Here is a 17454-nt window from a genome sequence, read left to right as displayed (position 1 = left end):
GACCCGAGTGGGCTCAGCCCCTGTGGTCCTGAAGTCAGAGTGTGCATTCGTTTCTGTCCCTCCAACTCCTTTTTAACCTTTAAAAAACCTCTGGACATTCCTTGACAGTTGGCCTAATGAGGGAATCTGGCTTACAAGTAGAGGTTCCTCCGAGTGGCTTTGACGCTGTCCCTTCTCTGTCACAGAGCCATCACACTGGAGAATCAGCTGGTGATCCTTGCGGCCAAAGCAAGTGACGCGGGGGCCTACTACGTGCAGGCTGTCAACGAGAGGAACGGGGAGAACAAGACCAGCCCACCCACTTACCTGAGCGTAGCAAGTGAGTTCTGAAATTCCAAATGATGGTTCTGACAGCCATGAAGGCTTGATTTACTTAATAAGTGTTGTCTCATGGGCATTTCGCAATAAGTCTTATCTCTAGTAGAGTGGATATGTTTTAATATTGATTGAATGTCGATGGCTGCTTTCTTTGAAGTAACAGGCAGAAAATGTGAACATAACTGCTAATTATGAGTGCAAGGTCTTGTTTTGGGGATTTAAAACAACATTTTGCTTTCGTACACCATTAATGTATATTGTTTATAACAACAACAAAAAAAACTTACTGACTTACAGGAACTGTATCCATGAACCTTATTTGAGACTAGATTAGGCACAGGTTATGTCCTTTTAATTTAATAATAAAATCTTTGAGAAATAATATACTAATGTAATTGTGTTAAAATGAACAGTTATTTCTTAAACATAAGCAGCTGATCTTTTCTTTTTCTCCCTGATTTAACTGGATCAGATGGAGAATACACACAAATCACAATTGCCTGTGCAGTTTATTCAAGGACATTTTAGTTTGAGGAAACTTCATTTAAATGTTTGGCCTTTGAAAGAAGGTTCCAGAAATTCTGCTAGCAAAGGTAATTGCTGCAGAAGGGGAAATGACCAGAAGCGAGAACGTATGCATCAGAGGACATGTCACCAAATGTTTGCACCATGAAGGATGCTTCATGGTATGAAATACAGTGACTATGCTGTTGAGAAAGTACAGCTGGGAAAAGGCCATGATAAATTTCGAATTATTTTCATCACACCATACAAGAGTAAATTAAATGTATTTGTCTGTGTAGTAAGATTTCATGTTTTAAAAAAAAAAAGAACGCCTGGAAGGAACGGCTTTCTCCTTCAGGTAGGTTGTTTCATACATGCGATAGGGTCACGGCGTTTGCTTTCCATGGTCCTTGAGGGCCATAGTGGCTTTGGGTAGAATGTACTGAGTGAATGTTTGTAGCACAGCCTGGAGGCAGGCAACTGGGACTTACCTGAGTGTGCTGTAACATGCCCCCCACACTCCTGGCCAGTGCCCCAAGGAGCCATCATCATCCTGCTATCAGCTCCCCAATTCCTCGGGACTCAATCCTGATCTCCGGACTGAGTGCCGAGTGGGCCGTCAGCATGGCCTTTTTAGCTTTGGAGAGTTGCGTCCATCGATTAGATGTGGGGCTCCCCAAATCCAGTGCATAATGTACTGCTATTTAAGGGAACTCTGAATCAAGAATCATCATAGAAATGCACGTGACTTCTCAAGATTTTTTCAATGCTAATAATAAAGGATGGAAATTGTATTATAAATATATTGTGAGTACTTTAATGATTTCCAAGTTTTACAATTAGAGTCATTTATTCTGTCTAGCAAATCGGATTCAGCACTGAATTCTAATATACATACCAGGATAATAATAGGTCAAACTGGTGGAATTTTGAGTCAAAAACCAGACAATAGGCCTTAGTCTGTTAGAAGGGTGCAAATTGTACAAATATTCTGTTTAACACTATGCTAACGTCACAAAGCTATGACATAGTCTGCGTGTACACGTGTCCTATCTGCCCACTCTCTAAAGGTCCGTAGAAAATAAAACTGACAGAGTAAGTGTGCCATCTGATGCCATGCTATCGCGTTAGATAACTGGAATGTGTACAAAGTTTTTCAGTAATTTCAGTTTCTACTCCAAACAAGAAATATATTGGAAGCAGCTCATGAATGTTAACTGCCTCGCCTTTCGTTCCCTTTCCCTTGTATATGTTTATCTTTTCATTGGCACCAGGTAAAACGTGTAGAAGGCGGGATGTAAGGAGGTTGAGGATATGGACAGACTTATTTTAAATCTTAGGAGAAAACCTGCATTTTGTTCCCTTATATAGTCTTTATCGGGATGGGTAAAACGTGACAAGTAAGGAGGCTGAGGAAACAGCCTTATTTTATTTCTTAGGAGAAACTTTCTGTTGACATATTGGATTTAGCTAAAAGTTAAATGGTACCCAATTATGCATTTTCTCACTAAAAGTTCTATTTTGAAAACCTCTAGCGATCAGAAGTCTTGATAAGTCCGCAGAAAAGCCCAGAACTGTGTGTTTAGGGTTTGCTCCTTTCTGGACCTCAGCGAGTGCTCTAAGCAGCACGTCGGCAGTTCAGGCCCCAGCCGCCAGCGTCCTGCGAGGCCGTGAGACCCCGCAGGGTGCCTCCCCTTCAGAGTTATTATGGGCTAGATATTCTCAAGACCTGCCTATGGTGGTAGGAAGACACCGTGTGCTCTGCAGCCTGAAACATCTTCTTTTCCGATACAGGCTTAAAAAAAAAGAAAAGAAAAAGAAAAACACCAAACAAGATTGATGAAAATTTTTAAAAACTTGCCAGCCAACATTTCTGAAGAATCAAAAGATATTACAGCCAATTATCATTTAACAAAGATAAATTTGTCCTCAGCGTCAGGAGATTAAAGTAGGGAACCTTTATGTAGGAAACTGATCAGGTTTGTCAGGTCCTGGAAATTAAATTCCTGGTGACTTGTACTATAATTACTTTACAATTGGAGGGTGCCACGTGGCCCCGTTCCCCTGCAGGGACACCCCTGGTAGGAGTGGCGTCATACCTGGGCGCCAGCCTGGCCGCCAAACATCTGGATGAGTGACCCGCTATCATCCAGGTAACGGGAGGAAATAATGTATTTTCCCAAACAGCTGTGTACTTGAGAGTTCAAAACCTTACCAGCTTTCAGTTGCTAAATATTTTGGCTACACTTGAAGCTTATGGGAAGCAAAAGATAAAGAGGGTTTAGATAAAAATAATTTTTCTTAAAAAGCATGACAATTAGAAGTGAAATGCTGTCCCATAATGGTACCGCCTGCTGTTCTGTGCATGTTTAGTAGATGGCATCATTATTCCTTAACATTTCTCCCCCTTTGCATGGTTAAGGAGATAAATTACAGCGTGTTCTGCAGAGACACGTCCTGTCAGGAAGCAGAGGACTTTTGAACTATCCATTCTCCTACCCCCCGAAAGCTTGCTGCCATCCCAGGGGCGGATTCTCTTTGAAGTTTTAATGTGATGTGAAGCCAGCAGATGTTACGGACATAGGTGGGACTGTTGAAGCATCCTGCATGCATTTTTCATAGCTGGTTCCCGCTGCTCAGGTGCACACCACAAAAAGAAAAATGGCTCTAACTCTTCTGAGAGTTGACATTTCCATTCTGAGGTCAGACCCAGGCAAGCTTTATAAACCCATCAACCTGTTTTTGGTTTTCGCTTTGAAGATTTTACATTGAGTTAACTTTTGAGAATCAGATCTTTGGGACTGAATTGATATGGGAACAGAGTTTCTTCTTAAGAAAAAGGAGGATAAAGTTAGGAGATGAGAAGAATTCTGTACAGTGATTGACCGATCGTTGTTTCAATGACATTGTACACACCAGAGAGACTCATCAGCTGTGGCCCGTATTCAGGGTGCAGGGTAATGAGACTGTCTGCTATGGATGAGGCTGAGATTAAAAAGGAAATGACTGCCTCTCTCCTTACTGGGTTTTTCACCTCTTTCATTTTAATGTCTCCTCTTCAAACAATATTCACTGATAGGACACCATTTCAGCTGATCCTCTTGCAGGCTGACAAACCCTTGTGTTTAATTCTGAAGGCCACTTAACATTCTTTTGTCCTCTGTGATGCTAATTTGACTGCAGGCCTCATATATGTTTCCCCGTTGAAAATGGATTCCTGAGAATGATGTCTAGGAGCAGTCACCCCCGAGGACTGCCCCATAAAACATGGCTTTCGTGTGCCCACATAGAGTCTAGCTTATTTTCTCTGTGCCTTCAGCATTAAAGGGAGACGGCCAGGCATCGGCGTGGCAGCTGTTCCCAGATGGGGTTGGATTCCGAAAGCAACCGGAAAGCTTTGAAATATTACTAAAACCCAGTCTGGAGGCAGTGTCCGAATCCCAATGACCAGTTTAGAACCAGCTACAGCCTCATAGGTTGTAGGGGGGTTTACTACCAGAATTGTCAGAAACATAAACGGGCCCGATGAGTTTTACCCATTGGCCTGACTGAGGCTGCTGGGTAGGGTGTGCATAGGTGCACAGCCAGCTCCGCCGGCTCCTGGGGCTGGTGATGGACAAAACAAAGCCTTGACTGGGGTCGCTAAAGCTTGTTACAGGCCCCCAGCAGTGACTAAGGCTTGAGCATTCAGCCCTATGATGTGCACACTTAGTTAAGTTCTCAGCTTATTGCGACACAATAAAGCATTGCATACAAAAAAGACAAAGGTGAAATAAACAGTATTTTCTTAGGGTCCCACTGATTGTGAGTTTCAGTCCCTCTTTAGTTCATGTGTCATGGCACGACATGTGTTTTATGAATGGAAATCCATATTTTTCTTGGTCTTTCTAATAATGTTTAGTTTTTGGCCAAATTCTTAGAGCATTTGACAGAGAATTGTTTGTCCTGGTGACGTGGACCACACATGACGATGACAGTGTCAGAACTGCCACTTGTCCCTCCTCTGTGCTTGCCTCAGGAGCACGCAAGTCTATGGTTTCTCCCCAGGAATGCTTTGTATCCAGCTGTCTCCTCCTTCAGCATTTTTTTACTCAAAACTAAATGCACAGATATGTGAATCCACCTGTCGGGCAAAGATAAAGCCACAGCCCTTTGGAAAGTTCTGGAAGCTGATAGATGGAGGAAAGCATCCTGTCCACCTCTTTGAAAATGAAAGTTTGAGGGACCCCTTGGGACAGTTTGCACGTGGTATGTGACATGGGGCCACCCCACTAATAGACCCGATCTGTGTAATAGCACCAAAGATAAGTTTTCTTCTTACGGTTTCAGTTCAAATACATAAATAAAATGCCAGTTTTAGTATTTTGCTTCTGACCCCCAACTGTATGCATATATGGACTGTGAATAAGGTTTAGGATGAGAATACAGCTGGTGATTCTCAAACAGACGTCAGCTGGGAAAAAAAAGACCAAAGGGATTACAGATGAATGAGGCCATAATTCTCTCCTACCCCCACAGGACAAAACTGGGTTATTCTTATTGCCCATCCATGTTCTCTCCACCGTATTCCCATCTTTTCTCATCCCAAGCTTTCTTTTCTCCTTTGTGGCTTATTTCAGCCTAATTTCACCTTGGTAAATCTTAGGGAATTGGGTCAAACCATGAATTGTAATTTGCCCTCAACTTTTGATCCAATTGGGAGAGCCCAATGTCCCCAGTCTCCCAAAGCAGCGAACGTCTCATCGGGCCGAGTACTTCTCAAAGTACAGAGGTTTCCAAGGGGCTGAGCCGGCATCCCCAATTCTCGGGGATCTATTTCCAGGTGATTTCAGGTGCTCATTCTGAAATCACATGTGCCCGCGGATGCCCAGGTTTCAGGGGCTTCTCACCACTGCCCCTCTCCTACTGGGCACCTGTCCCACTCACCTGAAACTTTCATGCAGATATCACCTGAGGGTATAAACATCCAGGTGCCAAACAACAAGACGGTTCTAAATCTCCGGGTGAGAAGTGAGAACGTGAAGTACTCTAATAACTGGAAAATAAATCATTTTCTAAATTAGGTGTTTTCATTTCCTTTCTGTCTACAGAATGAGACAGGACCCAAACGCACTGTCAGCTGACAGTTTATTACAGGTGGTGTTTGATGGTTGCTGGCGGTGAGCACGAAGCCTCTGGCCCTTAGAACAGGAAGACACATCCAGCTTTTCTGCAGTTTGGGGGCCCATGTGACTAATCAATGAAATGTGTGTGGAATGAAGTGTGTCGCTACCAGGCACCATGTCACCTTCATGCTCTCCCTTCCCCTTTGGGCCAACTATGTGCAGGCCACAGGTGGAGATGGTAGAACCCAACAGGGAAGCTGCCCAGCTCCCTAAATTAGAATATGGGGAGACCGCCACGGCAGGTCGGACGCATGGGGCTTTCCATCAGTGCGAAATAAACCTTTGTGCACTAAGCACTGAGACTTCAGGGTTTGTTTGTTATTGGAACAAAGAGTCTGTAGTACTAATAGGTTATTACGATGTGACTTGGGTGTACTCAGGAGTGTAAAGAACTGAGAGCGATTTATTTCTATAACAAAATTCCTCCCATTCTCATCTACTTTTTTTTTATATGAACAAAATTTCACAGCAGTTATATCTATAAAAAGGAAAAGTCTTATTAGAATCATGGTAAACCGCAAGATTCAGCTCACAGACAGCTGCATTTCCAGTAGGTTTTTATTTTATATATAATAGTCATCAAAATTTGTGACATTTATTTGTTTTCATTGAGTTAAAAATTATTTATACCCCAGAGCCATATGACTGCTGGGAAGTTTTTAAATTATATACATACTTTTTCAGAGGCTATAATAATAGGGTGAGCAATAAAATACTTTGAATCACTAAATATAGTAAGTTAGGGGGAAAACTGTGGGAAGAGTAGAGTGGAAACAGATAGGTGCAAAGTAATTGCGGTTTTTGCAATATTTTTACCCTTTTAAACGCAATTATTTTTGCACCAACCTAATATAAGTTCAGGAAGAAAATACAGGAATGCGGAAAAGTTTCTGACTATTAAACATGAGAGCTTGTCCGTGTAGTTTTAAAACGGGTAATGATGTGTTCCTTAGACCTGCTCTGTGAAATACACGGATTCCTTTGGGTACATATAAAAGAGTGCTGCGGAGTTTTATTAAAATACATTAGAACATTAAAATGTTAAAATATACCAGAAATTATATTCTTTGTGGTCCTTCAAATCTATGTAAAAAAAAAGTTTAGATATCAACTTCAACTGTGGAAAAGGTACATAGTTTTACAAACTTCATTTAGGTGATGGAGGAGCAAAAATGGTTCCAAGCTATTGATGCTAATTTATAAGTAAGTGAACTGTTAAGTGGCTCTCCAAGGGCCTAGAGAAGTAGGACAGTGACACTCCTCGAGCTGCAGCGAGGCATTTCCCGAGCCTTTTCCTTCTTAAATTCCACAATAGCCCTTGAGTGAGTGACAAACCCCATCTCAAAGCGAAGGGCACGAGGCCCTCAGGCGTTAGGTTACTGACTGAAATCATAGGTGTAGTAGGTGGGGACCTGGGACTCAAGCCAAGGTCTATTTGGCCCCCGGGCCCCCTGGTTTCTCCTGTACAAAGGGAACCGAATCTCTCCTGGAGGCTGGACATGCTCTTGGGGTGAGCATGAGTCCAAGGGAAGGAAGCCCAAGGAGAAGGCCAGCCATGGGGCAGGTGGCCACCCCCTGAGTCCGCCCTCCCTTTGGATTGGAGTTTCTCTGAGCACTCTGCCACACTCGGACCTCACGGCTTGGCTTTGTTGCAAAAGGGAGAGCTTCTGGTTCGATGCCAGAACCCCTCCCGATAAGCATTCAGCCTGGGTAAAACCAGCATGCTGTTCGTGTAAATGCAGCTTGGAGGCTGGCACCCTTTTGTAAGCAACTGAGGTACATTTGGGGTAGACACACTCACCTGAACACAGGTTTGCTTGTGGGCATCGTGGAGATGAGACTGAGTCAGTCTTACTAATGGAGCAGCATAACAATTAATTATAATCTATAATAACTCAGTGGTACTGTTATTATCAGTAATGCATTAGATACCACGTACGCTATAAAGTAAGAGGTGGTCTGTCCCGGTGGGTTCACGAGACTGACACGCACGGTTATGCTCCCTACTGCCCAGGTGTCACTGTTGACCTGTTCGGTCACATTTGCACAGTGAGTAAGCCACACCCAGGGAGCAGGAGTGCCACGGGGGCATTCGCTCAGCAAGAACTGACCGCTTAGACGCAGTAAATGAGCCATAGTGTTCATTTCCTGCTCTCAGTTGCCGTATGATTATTTAAGGGGAAGTTAGCATTTGGTAGTGATTTGCCTAATCAGAGTTTTCAAAACTCCACAAAGCTTAACTTGAATAATTTCTCCAAACCACTTCTCCTGCTCCCTTGTGAAACATACCAATTGAAATATTATATTAAGATATTTAAACACCGGAGTCTTTTAATTGTGGCAATTCAAGGGCTCTAAATAGAAGTAACCCTGGTGATTCTTACCCTTGACTCTGGGATCTAATTTCTTAACCTTAGTCAACAGCCACATCCTGAATTCAGTTGGCCTAAAATTTAAGATCATTTCATTGTAGGCTCATAATATGTAAATATAATGTTCAAAACTTACATTGACGTGACTCAACATGACGACTTACTCATGCCGAAGCATCTCCCAGCTCTGACCACTCTGGATGTTCCAGTCTGCTTCCCCTCTCACTATAATTGATACGAACAGATAGGAAATTTGTAGAGGGCACAAACGAGGGGCGTGGAAAACTGGGTTTTCCTTGCAATCATTTGATGAACTCTACATCCATCCATCACACATCTTGTCCGGGGAAACCCTAAACAAAGTGATGGCTATCGGCTGAGATGGGACCATAGGAGTAGCAGTTAGTTGTAAATATAGTTTAGAGAAACGGTTTACTCAGTAGTCGGCTACAAATGAGGACTATGGTCAGTTCTCTGGTGTTCAGCTTTTAGTTTCTTTCCAGGTCAAATAAGGCCACGACCACCTTCCCAGTGTTCTTTTTCCCTTTTGTGTGTGTGGGGCTGGGAGGAAGGGGCGTGGACGGGCTCCATATTCAGAAGCTGCTAATTAAGAAACACCTGTTTAGCTTCTCTTTAGAAATTTGAGGTTTTTCAAACTCTAGATTGTAGATTATTTATACTGTAAAATTGTTTTTGATTTTTCAAACCATGGTGCAAGTTCTTAATCTGGTTGCTGCTTCTGTGTAAGCAGTGTAACATTTGGTCACCTTTTGAGATCAGCTCATTTCTACCTTTATCACTTAGTCATAATGCTTTATTACTGATCACTAAAAATGATGTTCTTTGGGCTTTTATAGGAGGCAATTACAGCTGGTAATTAAAACTGTAGATCTTTACAATGTGCTTGAGAATATTAAATCCAGCCTTAAGAAAATCAGGTGAACTATCTGTGAAAGTGAAAGGCCACTTAAGTCCTCTGAAGACCATGACCAAATCCAGAGTGAGGGGCTCCCTGCTTTTCCAAGAATGCTTTGTATCTGGGGTGTAAACAAAATGGAATTTATATCAGAAACGGTAGGAGCAGAAATGTATCTTCTTTTTTTTTAATTTATTTTTTAAATTTATTGGGGTGACAATTGTTAGTAAAATTACATAGATTTCAGGTGTACAATTCTGTATTACATCATCTACAAATCCCATTGTGTGTTCACCACCCAGAGTCAGTTCTCCTTCCATCACCATATATCTGATCAGAAATGTATCTTAAGATGTAGAATCTTCCTCTGTGTCCTAATTAGTGAGTTCTCAGCAGTGTCTCTGCCTCTGATTCTTTGGTATTTCAGGAAATTATTTGGCCTGTACCCTCTCACCTTTGATGACCTTCAGGAATATCCTCGATGGACAAAACCAACCCTCAGAGCCTCGTGTAGCTCTGTATTAGGCAGAGCAGGTCATTGACGGGCGTAAGAAATGTGACTGCCAGTTGTCACTGTGACTTGCTGTTTCCCTGGGACTATCTGGCAAGTGGAGCTGTTTAAGGTGGATTCCATGGATTATGATTTTACAGGGTTTGATAGAATCATAAAAATCTGAGCTGGGAATTTTCTGGCTCACCTTGATTATCAGCCTGAACAATTATCTGGGAAGTAGGAAGGCTGTAGTGTGTGATTTCCTAGGAAGCTAGATGCACACAAAATCCCAGAAGTGCAAAAACGCTAGTAAAACTCCTGAAAAAATTACTCTTTTCCCGTTTTGGTCCCCAATTTGCACTTAGGAGTAGGAATTGGAACTAGGAAAGAAATCCGTCCAGTAGCAGCCGCCCATTGAGCTGGTCCCATGGGGGTGTTTGTTTGTTTGCTTGCTTTACTGATAATGGATTCTGTTGAACTGCATCCCATCTGGTATGAAATGCCCACGCATTTAATGCTGCTCCCTTCACTTGCCTTGAAAGATTGTTGCACACTCTAATATATCTCCCCGTCAGGATGTCACTCTGTGGTTATATTAATTCAGACAGGGCTGAATTACACAGAGGTTGGCTCTCATTTGGGAAGGTTTCCAGCACCAGTGTGTTCCAGAATTCAGACTTCTCCCTTTCCGTTTCTTAAGACCTCGGGAAGTTCCCTGACTAGCCAGAGTGACGTACATGTACGAACCATATGCAGGAGCTGACCTCTGGTTATTAGTTCATCTCGGGAGTTTAAGTGGTTTCACATTTGCTTAGCGTACTCAAGAAAAATTCTCCTGAATTGAGAAAATGGTCTCAGAAAATATTATGGAAAAACATTACCATCATAAAGAAATATAAAATGAATAGGCAAAATTTTGAGCCTTTCGTTTCTCTTCATTTTCGTGATTGCATTAAAAATAATCAGGGCAGCATGCACGTTCTCAACAAGAATCAAGGCTGTAGGTCTCCTTGCTTGAACCCTATACTGGCATTAAGATTGGCTAGATCATATCCACCTCTTCATCTGTATCTGAAGGACTGAGATTAAGCCATTATGCCCCACGGGCTTCTGTTCGGATTGGTTGGTGCCCCTGCCATCTTGGCATGTTGGTCATTAAATATTTTGAGTATCACCCCAGCCTGGAAGAATATTCAGTTAGCTTATCCTTTCACTGCTGCTGTGGAGTCCGCTCGTGTGCACATTCCTGTGCGTCTGTCTGTGCAGAAGCCACTGGAGGTGCTGTGAGGTGTGATTACCTTTGGCTTTTAGTCTGTATCTCGGTTTTGTTCCAAAGTATATGATTCCCCCTTTCAGACATTTAGATTTCATTTCTGGTATTTAATTCAGAAAATACTGAGCGTCTCATATTAAGCAGGCACCGTGCTTGATGCTGAGGAAAGTAAATGAATGAGACACATGGTTTTTGCCTTTCCTGAGCTCGCTCTTTGCTAAGGAGAGGCAGACCCGTGAGCAAATGACAAGCATGCAGCGTGCTGAATGCCAAATGAGGTGGGGTTGGTGGGAACTGTGCAAGCACAGGCGAGGGAGCACTTCATGCTGCTTCTGAGGTCAGAAAAGCACTGTTCGCAGAACTCTTGACTCTTCTCTTTCATTTATGGAGAGAAGATGAGAAAAAGGAGGTTTGGGGTGGAGCAGTGCCCTACGTGACCAAGGACGGCGGGAGCTACTGCTCTGTCGTCTGTGCCCATGCTGTAGTGTCCCCAGCGAGGGACACTTAGAACCTCATTCCACCCAGGGCGTTGTCTTTATCTCGCACCAGAATGGGAGTTCCGGGAGGGCAGCTAAAAGAGTACATGAAAAACAACAGGAACTCAGTAAATGCTCGTTCAGTTAATGAAGGAAACGCATTGCTTTGTCTTTCCGTATTCGCTCTTCACGAGGAGACAATGGGCCGTGTGTCTGACTCTCTTTCTGGGTTCCCTCTCCACTGCCGGCCTCTCAGTGGCTTTGCTCGCTCGTCCTCTCTCTCCTTCCCTTTGGTGTTTCCAGCTCCTTTAGGTTCTCCTTGCCCCAAAATGGGAGGATTCAACATTGTTTAGTCTCGTGGGACCGTGTTTTGTTTTTCTGCTACTTTATTCCTCCCTGGAGATCTCATTCATTCTTGTGACTTAGTATCACCTTTGATCAAATATTATCTCCAGAGTTGAATGCCAGTCTGAGCACTGAGTCTTTGTTGAGTGGAAAGTTGGATGAAATGATTTTAAGTCTGCTGTGACGCTAAAATGCTGCCGGTCTTCTAATTTTTTCGCTTCCTTGTCTGACTTAATCTGCTGCTCTGTCTAACACGGGAGGTTCATCTCCAAGCGCCGCCTCCATTATTGACGGACTTGTTACCTGTCTGATGACGTCAATAGCCCATCGGTCTCCAGCTGCCCTCTTTACCTGCATCTCACTTACCCAGTTGATTACGCAGCTCCTGGTCACAGTGGATCGAGCATGTCCCGTCTGAACTAGTGCTTGGGACAGTGTCCTGAGAGTGGGATCCACTGTGTCGCTGGACATTTCACGTGGAAATTAAATTAGCCTGTCTCCTATTACTTCCTAACCCAAAGCAGGTTCTTCTCCTAAATTCCCTTGAAAGTCGTTTCACCTCCTTGCTGTTTCTAGCTTCTACCTGTCCCTGGACATTTAGCTTAAATCCCTGATTCTTCCAGGATATTTATTCATTGTTCATCTGCCCATTTATCCGTACGTAAATCGATCCCTTCGTTCACTCAGCATGGGCTTATTGAGTATTTAGGAAGTAGTGGCACTATGCTGGGCATTAAATATAATAGTGACCGAGGCAGACTGGTCACTGCCATCAGAGCTTCTGCTGGTGGGAGAAAAAGACAAGCACGCGCTTCAACATGGGGTGGGATGTGCCGCGTTAGGGAACGCGATTGTCCCACACATCCTGAGTGTCTAGTCCTTTGCCTGGGAAGGTAAAGTAAAGATTTGCAAGATGGTGTGTTGAAGAAACACTTTTAGGAAAAGAGTTCATAATAGTTCTTATTTATCTGACTCTCAGTATAGACTGAAGTAGAGAAAATATGGGAAATTTTCAAGAGATGGATTGTGTCAGACATAGAATTGATCCTAGTACGGAGAATTATCGCCTTGCGGCCGTAGGCCTCCCTCGTTGTTCTCATAGGCAGGCCCTTCGGTGGGCAGACGTGAGAGCACCAGCAGTGCCATGTTGTGCAAGCCCAATGTGTCAGCCAGTAATGGAGAACATGAGTGCTTTACAATGACCCTTAACACGAGCTCTCCATCTCTCAGCCATTCGATACATCATTTGTAACACTTGATTTCCTTATAACGTGTATAAGTTATGTACATAACTTATATGCATATCAATGAAGTAACTTAGATATTTAAGTTAAACCTACTGTGTTAACTCGGCTGCCATAACAAGTTACCATGGACAGGGCGGCTTAAGCAACATTAGCGACCTGCTCTGGAAGCATTTGAGTTCTGACCCATGACCCAGCAGAAATTTCTGTGATGATGGAAAGGTTCTCTGTTTGTATTGCACAGTATGGCAGCCATCAGCAGCATGGCCATCGAGTACGTGAAATGTCACTAGTGTGATTGAGGAAGTGGAGTTTTCACTGTATTTCATTTCAATTAATTTAAATTTAGTGTCCTCAGTGGCTAGAGGCTACCGTATCAGACAGGACAGACCTGTAAGAGCACATAATACTGGGTACAACGAGAAATCCCATTGAAATGGTCCACACGACCCCTCGTTGATCTCTGAGTGCCCATGGAATTATCTAGAAGTGGAAAGAGCTTGTCATGACCAGTGAGACTGACTCATCAGTCCCCTTGACAGCGTTTGTACATACAAGCAGGATATATATGACCTCAGGTTTATTTAACGAAGGTCTGTGGCTGTGGAGCAGTTTCCCTCAGCAAATCTAATTGGCCTGTCACTCACTCGGGCCACTGCATGGTGCCTGTGGGGTCTGCAGTAGTGTGTCCTGGGGCACCTCAGAGAACCGGCCAGTGCATGGTACATGGATGCACACAGAAACCCTGATCCTGCGTTCCACTTACTTACAGGCTACTTCTCGTGCACCAACCCTCGTGCTGGGCATGCAACACTTAGCAGGGTCAAGGGTGAGATGGTCATATAAAGACATAACTAAAACAGATGGACCCGAGCCATGATAAAGACACGCACAGACCACTGTGCAAACCGCAGGGTGGGGCCCCTGCCAGTGTGGGGGAGTTGGGGAGCTTTCCCCTGTGGGCCTGATATTGCAGCAGACCTAACGGTTAAGGGAGAGTCAGCTGACGTTGGGGAGGAGGCTGCCCGGTGAAGGACCCTGCAGTCACCAGTGGCTTCTCTGTTCACAGAAGGTCAGCGTGCAGTGCTGACTTGCAAGGTCTGAACGAAGCTGTGCCCAGCCGGGCGCCCAGGCACAACTGTTGAGAAACTGTGAGCAGCCTTTCAAAGCTGTAAGCACCGTAGTTCTGGACCCTCCCCCTGTGACAGCACGTCGCTGACCTGTAGACGCGCTCACTTCCCATGGCCCAGCTGCTCTTGTCAGTGCCCCAACTCTCAGGTGGGTCCCTAGCCAGGAGTCCAGCCAGTCGCCGTGTATTAGAATGTTTGCACTGTGTACCGGTTCTCTAGTAGCAGAGGAAGCGTCGGCTATGCCCAGTCCATGACAAATGAGGACAGAGTGTTGGCCAAGAAGGGGGAGTACCACGCCTCCCAGTGCACTGATGGTGCTGCCTGCCGGTCCCTGCAGGCCGCTTTGGGCTGTGCTCACCACCCACAGACGGGCTTGGTCTGCGCCAGGTTCTCCAGGCCCTTCCATGTTGGGCGGCTGTATGGGAATCAGTGAGCACATCTCAGACCTGCACTGTACTCTTCCCGGCTGACCTGCCCGAGGCAGCGTCCGCCATGGAGGAGCAGAGCCCCGTCCTCACCTCCCCACAGCTGCTTCTCTCCCACCTTACAGAAGCAAAGCATCCCTCCCCCCCCAAGCGGAGTCTTTTTTGGCGCATGGCTCTGGGCTGTCAAGCCCTCCACTTGCCTGACAAAGGACAATTTCAAATATTGGGGGCAGTGCTAAGAAAGTGGATGACTTTAATAGCTGGGTAAGAAACCCTCTTGCAAGTCAGGTCAAGTCTTAGCTGTCCACCAAGTTGAATCAAGGCGTTCGTCAGCAGATGACTCAAAATGATGCCGGGTGGTAAGTCAGGGTGTGACCGTAACGTCCCATCAAACGACTTCAAGGAATTGAGCGACACTGCTGTGATGCAACTCCTTCCATCCCCATCTGGTTATTTATGAAAATTAGTTTTCTTGGTACACACATTTATAAAAACAAAAAATAGAAATAAAATTCATGCTGCACACTTTCTCATTTTAGCTAGAAGTAATTGTCATCCGTAAATACATGAACTGATTTAAAAAATAACAGTCCCGTTTATCTCATTAAGAGATGCATTTCCAAGAAAGTTTACTTTTATGTTCAATATTTGTCAAAATTTGTAATGATGCATGTTGGTTTGATGACTATTAATGATTATAATGGATAACCAATGCAGAATTTTTTTTAACATTTAGAGTTTTAGGATCACAGGAATTTGAAATAAATTAATGAAATATCTGTGTTTTCCTGTGTAGGAAAGGACAAAAGACCTTCAAGCATAGTATATAATACAGTAAATAAAATTGTGTGCATGGGTTGAAAGAGGAAAAGGAATAATGTAAAATTTCCAGTTATTAGAAAGGAGGTTTTTTAAATGAATGATGATGGGCATCAAATCACAACGGTCCAGAGGTCCCTTGGGGTACGTTTACACGTCATCTAAAGTTTTATTTAAAATACACTAGAAATTAAATGTAAACACTTAAATGTGTACTCAAAATATGTAAGGGGGATACAGTCAGTCAAAGGTCTTTGATGCACTATATGCACAAAAATATACGAAGACCAAGTTCCGGGGACGTGGTAACGAGGTGTGTGCTTAGTTTGGAAATGAAAGATGAAACAGGGAGGGAAATGGGCAGTGGAAACGGGTCTCCCAGGACTGTCTTGCTGGGCAGGGGCGCTAAGATGGTGGGAAAACCCGCCGAGAGATCACACCAGCAAAGGGCAAATGACGCAAACTTGGGAAAAGCGCTGGGCCACTATTTCACAATAATCTTAGGAAAAGTGACAAAATAGAATGAAAATGTTTTCAGTATATGACACTGTTTCTTAACCCTCGATGCCCATGAAAATCACCTGGACTGGTTCAGGACTTGTTCAAAAGCACCCAGGCGATGTTAATATACAGACAGGGCTGCGAATTACTGGGCTAGGTCCAGCGGCATCCTGGGAGCTTGTTAGAAGTGCAGAATTTGGGGCTCCGTCTCAGTCCTACTGAATCAGATCTGCCTCTTAGCGAGATATTTAGGTGATTCATGTGCACAGTAAAGTTTGAGAAAACCAAGGTTTCTTACAGTGCCCAGGTGGTGCTGACACTGCTGGTCGAATAGCGGTGTTCTAGCTGCTCCAGGTGTGGTCCGGGGACCAGCAGCGTCAGCACCCTGGACACCTGCTAGCTGTGCAGATCCTCAGGGTCCCACCCAGACCTACCGACCAGATTCTCAGGGAGGGGGGTCCAGGAATCTGTGTTTTAACAAGCTCTCCGGGTGATGCTGCTCCTCATTTAAATTCGAGAAGGACTGATTCTCTAGAGAGAATCCACGTGGACCTCGGATAACTCTGAGCCTCAAGTTCATTCAGGGAGATGGCTAACAGTTTAATACCCAGAGGCCCGGGTTAATGAGAAAGCTGCTGCTGAAACTTTCATCACGAGCAGCTCCTATCTGCAAGCCCGTGGGCACCTGTTCTGCCCCGTGGGTCCTGAATGCATGGCCAGTTTTATGCAGCCATGACTGGATAGTGTCTTTCTTCCTCTTTCATTCCACAGGCATATAGAGCCCTTGGGAGAACTGCCCCAAGCCATTTACGGGGTGATTCACAAGGCTGCAGATGTGAGGGGAAGAGGGGCCAGGTCAAGAGAGGACTGTGGGGTAGATACCAGGTGCAGACTTCCCGGCAGCTCCCATGATGTGACCCAGCAGATCTCGAGGTGCCAGAGGCATCCTTGATGGACAGGGATGCTGTGCGCATGCGTCTGGGGCAAACCCAGTAGGAGGGTTGCAGTTCAGGGCTCTGGAGTTCTGGGGCCCGGCCACTCGTCCTGCAGAAGAGAACAGCTCGTTATTTGGGAAGGGGTAGTGTCATGCAGGGCGGCCTGCGGGGTCTCTACTCTCGCTCCCCACATAAGAAAGCAGGACACGGTGAGGCCAAAAAGGAACACCCACGGAGCCATAGGTAGGGGAGTCATACCACTATATTTTCGCTGGCGGCTGGGTTGGAGACACAGGAAGCAGGAGCCACACAATTCTCAAGCCTCACTGCGCCGCTTGTAGGCTCAGCCCCCATCTTCTTGCCAGCCCCCATTTTCTCCTAGCGTAGCCACGGCAGTTATATTAGTGCCCAATGGCTCACTGGTTACAGTTGATGGCCAACTAGCCACAGCTGATGGCCATTTACTACCTGAGCCAGCACCTTTCTACGTGAGGCCGAGAGCCTGGAAAGTGCTCTCTGGGGCTCTTTCCCCACAGAC

General features: G+C 44.8%; 1 protein-coding gene across 1 annotated transcript in view; it reads left to right on the top strand.

Annotated features, from left to right (window-relative positions):
• The window catches only part of SDK1 (sidekick cell adhesion molecule 1), a 687292-nt gene that overhangs the window by 388140 nt on the left and 281698 nt on the right, over positions 1–17454 (top strand). The window contains exon 5 of the mRNA XM_088798792.1: positions 186–319. Coding sequence (XP_088654918.1) covers positions 186–319 — 134 coding nt within the window. The remainder of the gene's footprint in view (positions 1–185; positions 320–17454) is intronic.

Source organism: Rhinolophus sinicus, chromosome 5 (assembly GCF_057876585.1).
Source record: "Rhinolophus sinicus isolate RSI-liver-muscle chromosome 5, RSI-T2T, whole genome shotgun sequence".
NCBI lineage: Eukaryota > Metazoa > Chordata > Mammalia > Chiroptera > Rhinolophidae > Rhinolophus > Rhinolophus sinicus.
This window is presented reverse-complemented; position numbering and strand designations above follow the sequence as displayed.